This window comes from Oncorhynchus mykiss, unplaced genomic scaffold (assembly GCF_057628025.1).
Source record: "Oncorhynchus mykiss isolate SJ-2025 unplaced genomic scaffold, ASM5762802v1 scaffold98, whole genome shotgun sequence".
Lineage (NCBI taxonomy): Eukaryota > Metazoa > Chordata > Actinopteri > Salmoniformes > Salmonidae > Oncorhynchus > Oncorhynchus mykiss.
In genome coordinates, this window is record NW_028322097.1 from 2,069,613 (window position 1) to 2,083,963 (window position 14,351).

The 14,351-nt window shown below is 44.7% G+C and overlaps 1 protein-coding gene across 2 annotated transcripts in view; it reads left to right on the top strand.

Annotated features, from left to right (window-relative positions):
* The first annotated feature begins 3,878 nt into the window (after positions 1–3,878).
* LOC110517682 (protein diaphanous homolog 3) overlaps positions 3,879–14,351 on the top strand; it is a 269,486-nt gene continuing 259,013 nt past the window's right edge. For both annotated transcript variants that reach the window (XM_090228750.1, XM_090228751.1), the window contains exon 1: positions 3,879–4,478. In XM_090228750.1, coding sequence (XP_090084876.1) covers positions 4,359–4,478 — 120 coding nt within the window. In that variant the 5' untranslated portion in view covers positions 3,879–4,358. The remainder of the gene's footprint in view (positions 4,479–14,351) is intronic.

Below are 14,351 nucleotides of genomic sequence, written 5' to 3' on the forward strand. Positions count from 1 at the left end.
TTTATATCCTACCTTTTAGGAACGGGAGGATTTTCAGAAGGAGAAATATGGGTGACCATTATTTATTTTCTAGGCAATTTTGTAAACTATAGCCTAATCATAGGCCTATTTAGGAAGTATATTTCCTTGGAAAAGGTAACTGCCCCGTGCTTCTCCATCCATGCATAGAGGCCACAGCCTACTCTATTCAATTGAGACCTCACGCGCACCTGATCTCGGAGGCAGTGATAATGTTAGCATGTAAATAAAAATCTTGGTGTGGCAAACTCTAAAACATTTAGATGCATGCCAGCATAGACACAACACAACACTAAACAATGCATTAATTGCACTATAACGGCGACAAGCGGAGCCCACAATCTGTTAGGGCCCTACATAAAGCTGTCTCATCAGCAGAGCTGTCTGTTCAGCACCATGGAGTGAATCCTTACCACGGCTACACCTGGCTATCAGCTGAGCCTTGTCTGGCAGCGAAACAATTAATTCAGCCTAGTTTTTTTTGACTCGCGTAAACAAATGTGGTTTCTACTGACAAGTGAGATGGACAAACTATTACATAAGGGAAAGATGAGCAGATAAGAGGCAATCCGTCATTTCGATTAAGACATTAATGAGCCCGCTACAGTAAGACTGGCGTAGTAAATATAACTACTGTGTTTAGCACTTTTGAAAAGTACTGTGACAGAATGCAGAACATGGGCTGTTCTCCCTGTACACCAAGTCAGAACCGTAGGATAAATAAAGGGGGCATATAAGCAGACAGTGAAAACTCTTACAATATTAGATGATGACATTTCTCAAAAACAGGTTATAGGCTTCATGTGCAGCACCACCAAGCCAGAGCAGTAACGTTAGGTGAAAATAGCCAAATTATTAGGGTGAGGCACATGGGCTACCAACAGCTTACTACACAACACACACTTAGTATTGATTTCTTAGCTACAGTATACTGTACATATCTCCCTGGCATGTTACATCATTTATGCAGCAGCAGACAAGACATTGTTGGACTCACGTTGTTGTGATGTGCTCACTTGAACAGGAAGCTGGCGCGAGGGTCCTTCCTGTGGGTGAATTTTGTCATCAAACTTTGTCATCATAGTCTGGCCTTCTCTGGATGTATGGTGGGAACTCTTGGAGAGAAAAACCCCCACACAGCCACTCCATTGAATAGCAGGCTACTGGTTGCTTTGCAATGCTTGCAGTTAGCCACTGATTCCTTCCAAACGACTCATTGTTGAATTTACGATTTCCAACTTGTTGTGTAATCTTTATGTCCAATGGCCGATGAGCTACGATACGTTTTATCTATAATTTCTATTCATTATGAGCACCGATACATTTTATCTTTAATTTCTCTTCATTATTTATCTTCATATGACAAGGAATAAACATGATTTGCCAGTAGATTGTCGACTTGATTCATGATGATGACTGCTAGATAAGACTTTGAAAATGAGATGTTGACATGATCAGTCCATTCAAAACTACATACAACATGATTTGACATCATTCTATCTGTGGCCAATGACCTTCAGCCTTCTTGGAAGGACACTTGTAATATAACTCTATGGCAGGACCCAAAGGGCTGAAATGTTGCATGTCTACCCTTACTAAGGACTTAAACTTGGCGATGACGTAGTGTCTCCATGAGTGACAGAACACTGAGCCAATCACGGCGCAATACTCCTATTTTTTTGCTGGCTCGCTCCCACCACCACAGGAAAGCACTGAGCCTAGACTGAAACACCTGCGTTTTGGAGCTGCCTTACTCAAGAAAACTAAAGAGAGAACGTGTGTGTATGAGACTTTATTAACTCAATTATACATATATATATATTTTTATTACATTGTTTGCAAACTGATATGGGACACATATTAATGCCAAAATAACATGCAAAAAAACAGGCAAGCCCCCCCCCCAAAAAAAATAAATACAAAATAAATAAATAATAGATATATATATATAATTTGCATTTGTATTTATTTAGTTTCTAAAAGTGTGGGGCCCCACCTGCTCTGACTGATGGATCACCATTGCTTGCAGGTACTACTGAACTTGAAGCATGAAGGAAGATGACAGCAACACTTGCTCTACGTTTTGCATATTGGATATACCTTTTAGGAGGACGCTTTGCAGTCAGAGACTACATACATGCCTAATCAAATACTATACTATACCCCTTCCTGTTCAATTATCTTCTGATTAAATCTCAACTCACGAATACTATACTATACTTCCTTTTCCTCTTCAATTATCTTTGGATTAAATCTCAACTCACGTTGGTTGAGCACCATCCACTTCTTTAGCCATTGTCAATATGTATTTTACAGACACTGTAGTAAACTGCAGTCTAATCATATTTAAGTTAATTTCATATTAAAGTTAACTGCCACGTGATTGTCCGCCGTGTAGGCAGCATACTCACCAATTGTCACCTAAAACCCTCACAAACTTCTACAGATGAACAACCGAGAGCATCCTGTCGGGCTGTACCACCGCCTGGTACGGCAACTGCTCCGCCCACAACCGTAAGGCTCTCCAGAGGGTGGTGAGGTCTGCACAACGCATCACCCCCGGGGGCAAACTACCTGCCATCCAGGAAACCTACACCACCCGATGTCACGGGAAGGCCATAAAGATCGTCAAGGACAACAACCAACCGAGCCACTGCCTGTTCACCCCGCTATCATCCAGAAGGCGAGGTGAGTACAGGTGCATCAAAGCAGGGACCGAGAGACTGAAAAACAGCTTCTATCTCAAGGCCATCAGACTGTTAAACAGCCACCACTAACATTGAGTGGCTGCTGCCAACACACTGACACTGACTCAACTCCAGCCACTTTAATAATGGAAATTGATGGTGGAAAAAGATGGAAATTGATGTAAAATATATCACTAGCCACTTTAAACAATGCCACTTAATATAATGTTTACATACCCTACATTACTCATCTCATATGTATATACTGTACTCGATACCATCTACTGCATCTTGCCTATGCCGTTCTGTACCATCACTCACTCATATATCTTGATGTACATATTCTTATTAATTTACACTTGTGTGTATAAGGTAGTAGTTGTGGAATTGTTAGCTAGATTACTCGTTGGTTATTACTGCATTGTCGGAACTAGAAGCACAAGCATTTCGCTACACTCGCATTAACATCTGCTAACCATGTTTATGTGACCAATAACATTTGATTTGATGTACTCTATTCCAATGAGGCCAGACACACATGTACAACATACATGTAAGGGGCACATGAACTCGCAAACTCAACTAGGAGAGAGGCAAGGAGGGGTAAACTACTGACGTTGAATTCTGAGTGTGTGAATAATGTGAAAAAAGTCAAATATGTTATTTTAATACAATATGTAAAATTAGGCTAACGCATACAAAGCAGAAAGACATCCGTTTACAAATAATCTCAGGGACAAAGAAAATATTTTCATCCCAAAATTGCATGTCTGTCCGACCGACCGCGCCTCAATTATCTATGTCGGGACCGGCTACAAGCAATACAGTTCTCTACAAGAAACCACTAAATAATTGTAAAATACCCAAAGAAAGATTAGATGATTCCGACAGACTACACACAGTAAGATTTTGCCAAGTGTCTGTTTATCTTCGACACATGAAAGAGTTGGATTCAGGGAAAATGTTTTAGTCTACAAGGTAAAACTGTCAACATTTTTGTCAAAAGAGCCTTTGTAGATTAATAAACAACGTGCTTTTTTCCCCGCGTCGTTTTTTTTATCATGTTGCTCATCTCTTGAATGAAATGAGTGACATGACAAACGGCCAATCATTTATCTCAAAATTAAAGGCGTTTCCGTTTTCGGCTAAAACAATTGGCTAGAATGAAACAACGTCACACTGACAACTTCCGGTGGCGCGGTTTTCGGACTGAACATTTTTTTTTTACAGTCAGAAGTTTGAGCTGTAAAAATATCAACTCGCTTTAACGTTGTCTGATAGCTTAACTGACTTTGTCAACATCGTTTTGCAAATATTTCAACAGTAGTATTCAAGAAAACGTGTTGATAACAGTAGTTTATCTTTTCTATACGTCTTGGAAGGCAAACTACCTGAAAAGCCACAAATAGGATTAAGGCAATCCGACCGTGATAGTTAGCTAGCTCGTTAGCATCTTTGAAGGCGTCGCTTTTCTCTCTCTCTCTGTCCTCGTTATCACATTGTCTGTTTGTACCCGATATCAGGTTTAAGGAACTTTTCCACCAATAATCTATTTTGTTAACAAACCGTATTGTATGTTTCGCCGTTTTTTTTGTTGCAAAGGTCGGGTACAGTAGTGACAGTGAGTAGCCCAGCTAAGCTACTGTAGTTATCATGGAGAACCATTGGAGTAATCTTCAGTCCAGTGGACGAGACAAACAGCGAAAGAAGGGATTCACCGCAGGACAAGGTGGATCGTCTGGAGGCGAGGATGGAGACCGTAAACCAAAGTTTGTAAGTAGGCCTTTTCTAAACATCGATCACTGAAAGTGTCACTGACTCGACACAGTTTAACTCAAGTGAAACAACTCACCCTGGGTTGTAAATTAACTCTCAGGACGAGCTGAAGTGACGTTTTGACAATGCGTTTTTGCCCACCATCATCATGCAATGATTCAGGCTTGGTAGTTAAATACTTGTTCCCGTAAACCTGCTAATAATTGACATTCCAGTACAATGCCATGTACTGATGTTTGTTTTGAAAGTCAATCTGTCTTGTCTGCACTCACATTGTGCTAAATCTCATTTTTTTTCTCCACTGATAATGTAAACGTTGACATTAATAATTTTTTACAAGGATTTGCTCTGTGCCAAATCTAGCAAAGCCCACTCTCTCTCTCTCTTCAAATGAAAGGGACATTTTGTCTCTCCTTTTTCTAATGGTCGTCTGTAATATATCATACAGTCAAACATAGCTACAAGATTGTATACCTGAGATTTGTGGTATCCATTACTAGCTGTTACAGGTTACCTTTACAAAACGTAGTTTGGATTTCAGCAAACTAAGACAGGCAACGCCAGAGAACAAACACATAAGGGTGTTAAACCATGTTAAGTGTCGGTGCATGGCGAGTCAGAGGTTCATTTGAACAACTCTAGTCGGTGGAGGAGTTGAGGTACTTCCCTAAGGGTGTGGTAGCTGACTAATGTTAAAATAACAATGTAGGATATTCAGTCAGTTCAGGACGAAGAAGTATTGTTGATATCCCAGATACAGGCCTTTACAGTCCAGCATTACGTTGTGGTGGTTGTATTTGCTTTGCCTCAGACAAGCTGGGCTGTATCAACACGTCAAATTAGCCAGGGGATAAGTAAGCTAGTTGTAATCCCGCTGCCTCTGTACTCTACTGACCGATGTCGTCTGTCTGCTCTGGTCCGTCTTTCTCGACACCACGTGGACAAATAAGGTTTGACCTCTCCTTGGGCTGACTGGTCAGAAGTAGTGTTCTGTATAGGGAATAGGAGGCCATTTGAGACTCCGTACTGTGAGTTTGCTCCTGCCACACCAGACATCAGTCTAGTCTTTCAGATGTTCCACTTCTAGAATTAGAACGAGTCTAATGATGATTCTAATTCAAGGGTTCCGACTTCCACACATTCCTTTTTCATTGCTTCAGCTTTATTTTTTTCAGCAACAATGTTTCAGTTTATTCTGCAGCCAGGTTAAATTATATATATATATATATTTAAACACTTTGATTCATTTGCGTTGTCACCTGTGCCAGTATTGAAGAGAAGCATTGATGCTTGTCTTAGGAACTTTTTTTATAAGAGCTTCTTTCATCTTAGAGAAATGGTTCTTTCCTTCTTTAGGCAGCAGATCACGGCCGACAAATGTTAATGACATTTTATGAGTGACACGAAACTAATGGAGTATCGCCTCTCTGTCTCTCTCTCTCTCTCTCTCTCTCTCTTCTCTGACTTTTTAATTCTAATCCAATGCAAATATGCAGGCTTGAGCAACCGACTGCAGAAGTTGGAAATAAGGCCTTTGTTCCATACGGCACCATATTCCCTATTTAGTGCACTACTTTAGACCAGAGCCCCATAGAACCCTATTCCCTACATAGTGCACTACTTTAGACCAGAGCCCCATAGAACCCTATTCCCTATATAGTGCACTACTTTAGACCAGAGCCCTATGGAACCCTATTCCCTACATAGTGCACTACTTTGGACCAGAGCCTTATGGAAATAGGGGTCCATTTGGATGTATATTCTGAGCTCCCTCCGTCAGCCAGAGGGTTATGTTACCTTTTCAAATGGAATTGCTGACAGTCTATTACACTGCTGCCCTAGATTAAAGTTTTAATCATTATGAGAGTCTTCTCCTGAGGTCCCTGGGTCCTCTTCCAATCTGTTAAGTACCTTGGTAATGTGACACTCAAACACACACACTCGTTTAGCTCAATCTGGGCGTTACATTTTTTTCTTTTCTTCCAGAGACATTTCAGAGATTTGGAATGGAGGGATTGACACAGGAAGTGTAGAACAGGAAATCAGCTGAACAGGTTGTGATAATGGACCCGTTTCGTTTGAAATGGATCTGCGTCCCAAATTGGACCCTATGTACTATGGTGTGAAGTGCACAGTATAGGAAATAAGTTTCTATTTGGGATGGAACCCCCCCCCCCCCCCCGAGTGTTCAGTTGGGGTGGGGTGTTCTTGAAGGCCAGGGATCCCTGTGACGTTGTTGGAGGGAGTTAAACATAACAGAATAATAATACCCAGGGAATGTCAACTGTGGCGTTGCCATGGTTATGTCATGCTAGAGGATTCTGGAGTGTGGACTTCCTTGTTTGTCACTAGGTTCTATTTCCTGGTTCTCTCTCTTTCCCTGAGAATGTTCCGGAGACAGTATAGCGAGTCAGAACACATTTGGACTGTAGCTGTGTACTGTGTGAACTGAATTATAATTATAGTTCTCTACCTCCAACTTGTTTATTCTCAGCAAAGCTTTGACCTAGTTACTTCCTGCTGTAGACTAGTGTCTGGTTGTTTAAACAACACTTTGACCTAGTGACCTCCTGCCGTAGACTAGTGTCTGGTTGTTTAAACAACACTTTGACCTCGTGACCTCCTGCCGTAGACTAGTGTCTGGTTGTTTAAACACGTTGACCTAGTGACCTCCTGCCGTAGACTAGTGTCTGGTTGTTTAAACACGTTGACCTAGTGACCTCCTGCCGTAGACTAGTGTCTGGTTGTTTAAACAGCACTTTGACCTAGTGACCTCCTGCCGTAGACTAGTGTCTGGTTGTTTAAACAACACTTTGACCTAGTGACCTCCTGCCGTAGACTAGTGTCTGGTTGTTTAAACAACACTTTGACCTAGTGACCTCCTGCCGTAGACTAGTGTCTGGTTGTTTAAACAACACTTTGACCTCGTGACCTCCTGCCGTAGACTAGTGTCTGGTCCAGAGGGAGTTCATCAAGCTGCCTCACACTACAGGACATGGGCTCCTGCCCTGTGGGCCGTTCTGGCTCAGACAAGAATACTTACTACCTAGCGACTGCCGTCCCACCTTGTGTGGATCTGTGTGTGTGTGGTTCTGTGTGTTTGTCTGTGTGTGTGGTTCTGTGTGTCTGTGTGTGTGGTTCTGTGTGTCTGTGTGTGTGTGTGGTCTTCTACGTCTGTCTGTGTGTGTGTGTGTGTGTGGTTTTCTGTGTGTGTGTGGTTTTCTACGTTTGTCTGTGTGTGTGTGGGTTTCTGTGTCGCCTCTGTGTGGTTCTGTTGTCTGTGTGTGTGTGTGTGGTTCTGTTGTCTGTGTGTGTGGTTCTCTGTGTCCCTCTAAGTGTCTTGCCGTCCCTCCCTGTAGTGTAGCTGCTGGCTGTGACTGACTGACCGTGGTGATGTCATTAGTTGGATTGGTTCTACATTTAGCCTGCTGAACTTGAGCCTCCAGGTCACAGTGTGGAGTCTCTCTGTCTGTTGGTAACAGTGTGGAGTCTCTGTCTGTTGGTAACAGTGTGGAGTCTGAGAGTCTCTGTCTGTTGGTAACAGTGTGGAGTCTGAGAGTCTCTGTCTGTTGGTAACAGTGTGGGGTCTCTCTGTCTGTTGGTAACAGTGTGGAGTCTCTGTCTGTTGGTAACAGTGTGGAGTCTGAGAGTCTCTGTCTGTTGGTAACAGTGTGGGGTCTGAGTCTCTCTGTCTGTTGGTAACAGTCTGGGGTCTGAGTCTCTGTCTGTTGCTAACAGTCTGGGGTCTGAGATCTCTCTGTCTGTTGGTAACAGTCTGGGGTCTGAGATCTCTGTCTGTTGGTAACAGTCTGGGGTCTGAGTCTCTGTCTGTTGGTAACAGTCTGGGGTCTGAGTCTCTGTCTGTTGGTAACAGTCTGGGGTCTGGGTCTCTCTGTCTGTTGGTAACAGTCTGGGGTCTCTCTGTCTCCAGGTAACAGTCTGGGGTCTCTCTGTCACAGGTCACAGTCTGGGGTCTGAGTCTCTGTCTGTTGGTAACAGTCTGGGGTCTGAGTCTCTGTCTGTTGGTAACAGTCTGGGGTCTGAGTCTCTCTGTCTGTTGGTAACAGTGTGGGGTCTGAGTCTCTCTGTCTGTTGGTAACAGTGTGGAGTCTGAGTCTCTGTCTGTTGGTAACAGTCTGGGGTCTGAGTCTCTCTGTCTGTTGGTAACAGTCTGGGGTCTGAGTCAGGAGCTTTCTGATGTAACTTTATCGATGTAGGGGTAACAGTCTGGCGTCTGAGTCTCTCTGTCTGTTGGTAACAGTGTGGGGTCTGAGTCTCTCTGTCTGTTGGTAACAGTGTGGGGTCTGAGTCTCTCTGTCTGTTGGTAACAGTGTGGAGTCTGAGTCTCTGTCTGTTGGTAACAGTCTGGGGTCTGAGTCTCTCTCTCTGTTGGTAACAGTGTGGAGTCTGAGAGTCTCTGTCTGTTGGTAACAGTCTGGGGTCTGAGTCTGTTGGTCACAGTGTGGAGTCTGAGAGTCTCTGTCTGTTGGTAACAGTCTGGGGTCTGAGTCTGTTGGTCACAGTGTGGAGTCTGAGAGTCTCTGTCTGTTGGTAACAGTGTGGAGTCTGAGAGTCTCTGTCTGTTGGTAACAGTCTGGGGTCTGAGTCTCTGTCTGTTGGTAACAGTGTGGAGTCTGAGTCTCTCTGTCTGTTGGTAACAGTGTGGGGTCTGAGTCTCTCTCTCTGTTGGTAACAGTGTGGAGTCTGAGTGTCTGTCTGTTGGTAACAGTCTGGGGTCTGAGTCTCTCTGTCTGTTGGTAACAGTCTGGGGTCTGAGTCTCTCTGTCTGTTGGTAACAGTGTGGAGTCTGAGTCTCTGTCTGTTGGTAACAGTCTGGGGTCTGAGTCTCTCTGTCTGTTGGTAACAGTGTGGGGTCTGAGTCTCTCTGTCTGTTGGTAACAGTGTGGGGTCTGAGTCTCTCTGTCTGTTGGTAACAGTGTGGGGTCTGAGTCTCTCTGTCTGTTGGTAACAGTCTGGGGTCTGAGTCTCTCTGTCTGTTGGTAACAGTGTGGGGTCTGAGTCTCTGTCTGTTGGTAACAGTCTGGGGTCTGAGTCAGGAGCTTACTGATTTAACTTCATCGATGTAGGGGCATCAGTCCGTTTTCAAACTTTGGTCGTCGTACTTTGATCTGGTTTTATCCAATTTCATGAACGACGTGACTTTGACTGTTCTGAACTTTAAAAAAAATATATCCTGTCTAATTTCCCAGAGGCTGAGATCGATGCACAGCCTCTCTGTGGGATGTGAGAGAACCGCTTGGTCAATTATCGATACACAGCCTCTCTGTGGGATGTGAGAGAACCGCTTGGTCAATTATCGATACACAGCCTCTCTGTGGGATGTGAGAGAACCGCTTGGTCAATTATCGATACACAGCCTCTCTGTGGGATGTGAGAGAACCGCTTGGTCAATTATCGATACACAGCCTCTCTGTGGGATGTGAGAGAACCGCTTGGTCAATTATCGATACACAGCCTCTCTGTGGGATGTGAGAGAACCGCTTGGTCAATTATCGATACACAGCCTCTCTGTGGGATGTGAGAGAACCGCTTGGTCAATTATCGATACACAGCCTCTCTGTGGGATGTGAGAGAACCGCTTGGTCAATTATCGATGCACAGCCTCTCTGTGGGATGTGAGAGAACCGCTTGGTCAATTATCGATACACAGCCTCTCTGTGGGATGTGAGAGAACCGCTTGGTCAATTATCGATACACAGCCTCTCTGTGGGATGTGAGAGAACCGCTTGGTCAATTATCGATACACAGCCTCTCTGTGGGATGTGAGAGAACCGCTTGGTCAATTATCGATACACAGCCTCTCTGTGGGATGTGAGAGAACCGCTTGGTCAATTATCGATACACAGCCTCTCTGTGGGATGTGAGAGAACCGCTTGGTCAATTATCGATACACAGCCTCTCTGTGGGATGTGAGAGAACCGCTTGGTCAATTATCGATACACAGCCTCTCTGTGGGATGTGAGAGAACCGCTTGGTCAATTATCGATACACAGCCTCTCTGTGGGATGTGAGAGAACCGCTTGGTCAATTATCGATACACAGCCTCTCTGTGGGATGTGAGAGAACCGCTTGGTCAATTATCGATACACAGCCTCTCTGTGGGATGTGAGAGAACCGCTTGGTCAATTATCGATACACAGCCTCTCTGTGGGATGTGAGAGAACCGCTTGGTCAATTATCGATACACAGCCTCTCTGTGGGATGTGAGAGAACCGCTTGGTCAATTATCGATACACAGCCTCTCTGTGGGATGTGAGAGAACCGCTTGGTCAATTATCGATACACAGCCTCTCTGTGGGATGTGAGAGAACCGCTTGGTCAATTATCGATACACAGCCTCTCTGTGGGATGTGAGAGAACCGCTTGGTCAATTATCGATACACAGCCTCTCTGTGGGATGTGAGAGAACCGCTTGGTCAATTATCGATACACAGCCTCTCTGTGGGATGTGAGAGAACCGCTTGGTCAATTATCGATACACAGCCTCTCTGTGGGATGTGAGAGAACCGCTTGGTCAATTATCGATACACAGCCTCTCTGTGGGATGTGAGAGAACCGCTTGGTCAATTATCGATACACAGCCTCTCTGTGGGATGTGAGAGAACCGCTTGGTCAATTATCGATACACAGCCTCTCTGTGGGATGTGAGAGAACCGCTTGGTCAATTATCGATACACAGCCTCTCTGTGGGATGTGAGAGAACCGCTTGGTCAATTATCGATACACAGCCTCTCTGTGGGATGTGAGAGAACCGCTTGGTCAATTATCGATACACAGCCTCTCTGTGGGATGTGAGAGAACCGCTTGGTCAATTATCGATACACAGCCTCTCTGTGGGATGTGAGAGAACCGCTTGGTCAATTATCGATACACAGCCTCTCTGTGGGATGTGAGAGAACCGCTTGGTCAATTATCGATACACAGCCTCTCTGTGGGATGTGAGAGAACCGCTTGGTCAATTATCGATACACAGCCTCTCTGTGGGATGTGAGAGAACCGCTTGGTCAATTATCGATACACAGCCTCTCTGTGGGATGTGAGAGAACCGCTTGGTCAATTATCGATACACAGCCTCTCTGTGGGATGTGAGAGAACCGCTTGGTCAATTATCGATACACAGCCTCTCTGTGGGATGTGAGAGAACCGCTTGGTCAATTATCGATACACAGCCTCTCTGTGGGATGTGAGAGAACCGCTTGGTCAATTAACCACCAGTTCACCCTGAAATCAGAACAAGATTAAATCAAGTTGAATGTGGGATAGTGAACAGCTATGATTTAACAGAGGATAGGTCTCAGATGGCGCCCTGTTCCCTCTATAGGGAACTACTATTATACCGCCTTATTCCCTCTATAGGGCACTACTATTATACTGCCCTGTTCCCTCTATAGGGCACTACTTTAGTGGCGCCCTATTCCCTCTATAGGGCACTACTATTATACTGCCCTGTTCCCTCTATAGGGCACTACTATTATACTGCCCTGTTCCCTCTATAGGGCACTACTATTAAACTGCCCTGTTCCCTCTATAGGGCACTACTATTATACTGCCCTGTTCCCTCTATAGGGCACTACTATTATACCGCCCTGTTCCCTCTATAGGGCACTACTATTATACTGCCCTGTTCCCTCTATAGGGCACTACTATTAAACTGCCCTGTTCCCTCTATAGGGCACTACTATTATACTGCCCTGTTCCCTCTATAGGGCACTACTATTATACTGCCCTGTTCCCTCTATAGGGCACTACTATTATACTGCCCTGTTCCCTCTATAGGGCACTACTATTATACTGCCCTGTTCCCTCTATAGGGCACTACTATTAAACTGCCCTGTTCCCTCTATAGGGCACTACTATTACACCGCCCTGTTCCCTCTATAGGACACTACTATTATACTGCCCTGTTCCCTCTATAGGGCACTACTATTATACCGCCCTGTTCCCTCTATAGGACACTACTATTAAACTGCCCTGTTCCCTCTATAGGGCACTACTATTATACTGCCCTGTTCCCTCTATAGGGCACTACTATTAAACTGCCCTGTTCCCTCTATAGGGCACTACTATTATACCGCCCTGTTCCCTCTATAGGGCACTACTATTATACTGCCCTGTTCCCTCTATAGGGCACTACTATTATACCGCCCTGTTCCCTCTATAGGGCACTACTATTATACCGCCCTGTTCCCTCTATAGGACACTACTATTAAACTGCCCTGTTCCCTCTATAGGGCACTACTATTATACTGCCCTGTTCCCTCTATAGGGCACTACTATTAAACTGCCCTGTTCCCTCTATAGGGCACTACTATTACACCGCCCTGTTCCCTCTATAGGACACTACTATTATACTGCCCTGTTCCCTCTATAGGGCACTACTATTATACCGCCCTGTTCCCTCTATAGGGCACTACTATTATACTGCCCTGTTCCCTCTATAGGGCACTACTATTATACCGCCCTGTTCCCTCTATAGGACACTACTATTATACTGCCCTGTTCCCTCTATAGGGCACTACTATTATACTGCCCTGTTCCCTCTATAGGACACTACTATTATACTGCCCTGTTCCCTCTATAGGGCACTACTATTATACTGCCCTGTTCCCTCTATAGGACACTACTATTATACTGCCCTGTTCCCTCTATAGGGCACTACTATTATACTGCCCTGTTCCCTCTATAGGACACTACTATTATACCGCCCTGTTCCCTCTATAGGACACTACTATTATACTGCCCTGTTCCCTCTATAGGGCACTACTATTAAACTGCCCTGTTCCCTCTATAGGGCACTACTATTATACTGCCCTGTTCCCTCTATAGGACACTACTATTATACTGCCCTGTTCCCTCTATAGGACACTACTATTATACCGCCCTGTTCCCTCTATAGGGCACTACTATTATACTGCCCTGTTCCCTCTATAGGGCACTACTATTATACTGCCCTGTTCCCTCTATAGGGCACTACTATTATACTGCCCTGTTCCCTCTATAGGGCACTACTATTATACTGCCCTGTTCCCTCTATAGGGCACTACTATTATACTGCCCTGTTCCCTCTATAGGGCACTACTGTTAAACTGCCCTGTTCCCTCTATAGGGCACTACTATTATACTGCCCTGTTCCCTCTATAGGACACTACTATTATACTGCCCTGTTCCCTCTATAGGACACTACTATTATACCGCCCTGTTCCCTCTATAGGGCACTACTATTATACTGCCCTGTTCCCTCTATAGGACACTACTATTATACTGCCCTGTTCCCTCTATAGGGCACTACTATTAAACTGCCCTGTTCCCTCTATAGGGCACTACTATTATACTGCCCTGTTCCCTCTATAGGGCACTACTATTATACCGCCCTGTTCCCTCTATAGGACACTACTATTATACTGCCCTGTTCCCTCTATAGGGCACTACTATTATACCGCCCTGTTCCCTCTATAGGACACTACTATTATACCGCCCTGTTCCCTCTATAGGGCACTACTATTATACCGCCCTGTTCCCTCTATAGGGCACTACTATTATACCGCCCTGTTCCCTCTATAGGACACTACTTTTATACCGCCCTGTTCCCTCTATAGGGCACTACTTTAGTGGCGCCCTGTTCCCTATATAGGGCACTACTTTAGTGGCGCCCTGTTCCCTCTATAGGGCACTACTTTAGTGGCGCCCTGTTCCCTATATAGGGCACTACTTTAGTGGCGCCCTGTTCCCTCTATAGGGCACTACTTTAGTGGCGCCCTGTTCCCTATATAGGGCACTACTTTAGTGGCGCCCTGTTCCCTATATAGGGCACTACTTTAGTGGCGCCCTGTTCCCTATATAGGGCACTAC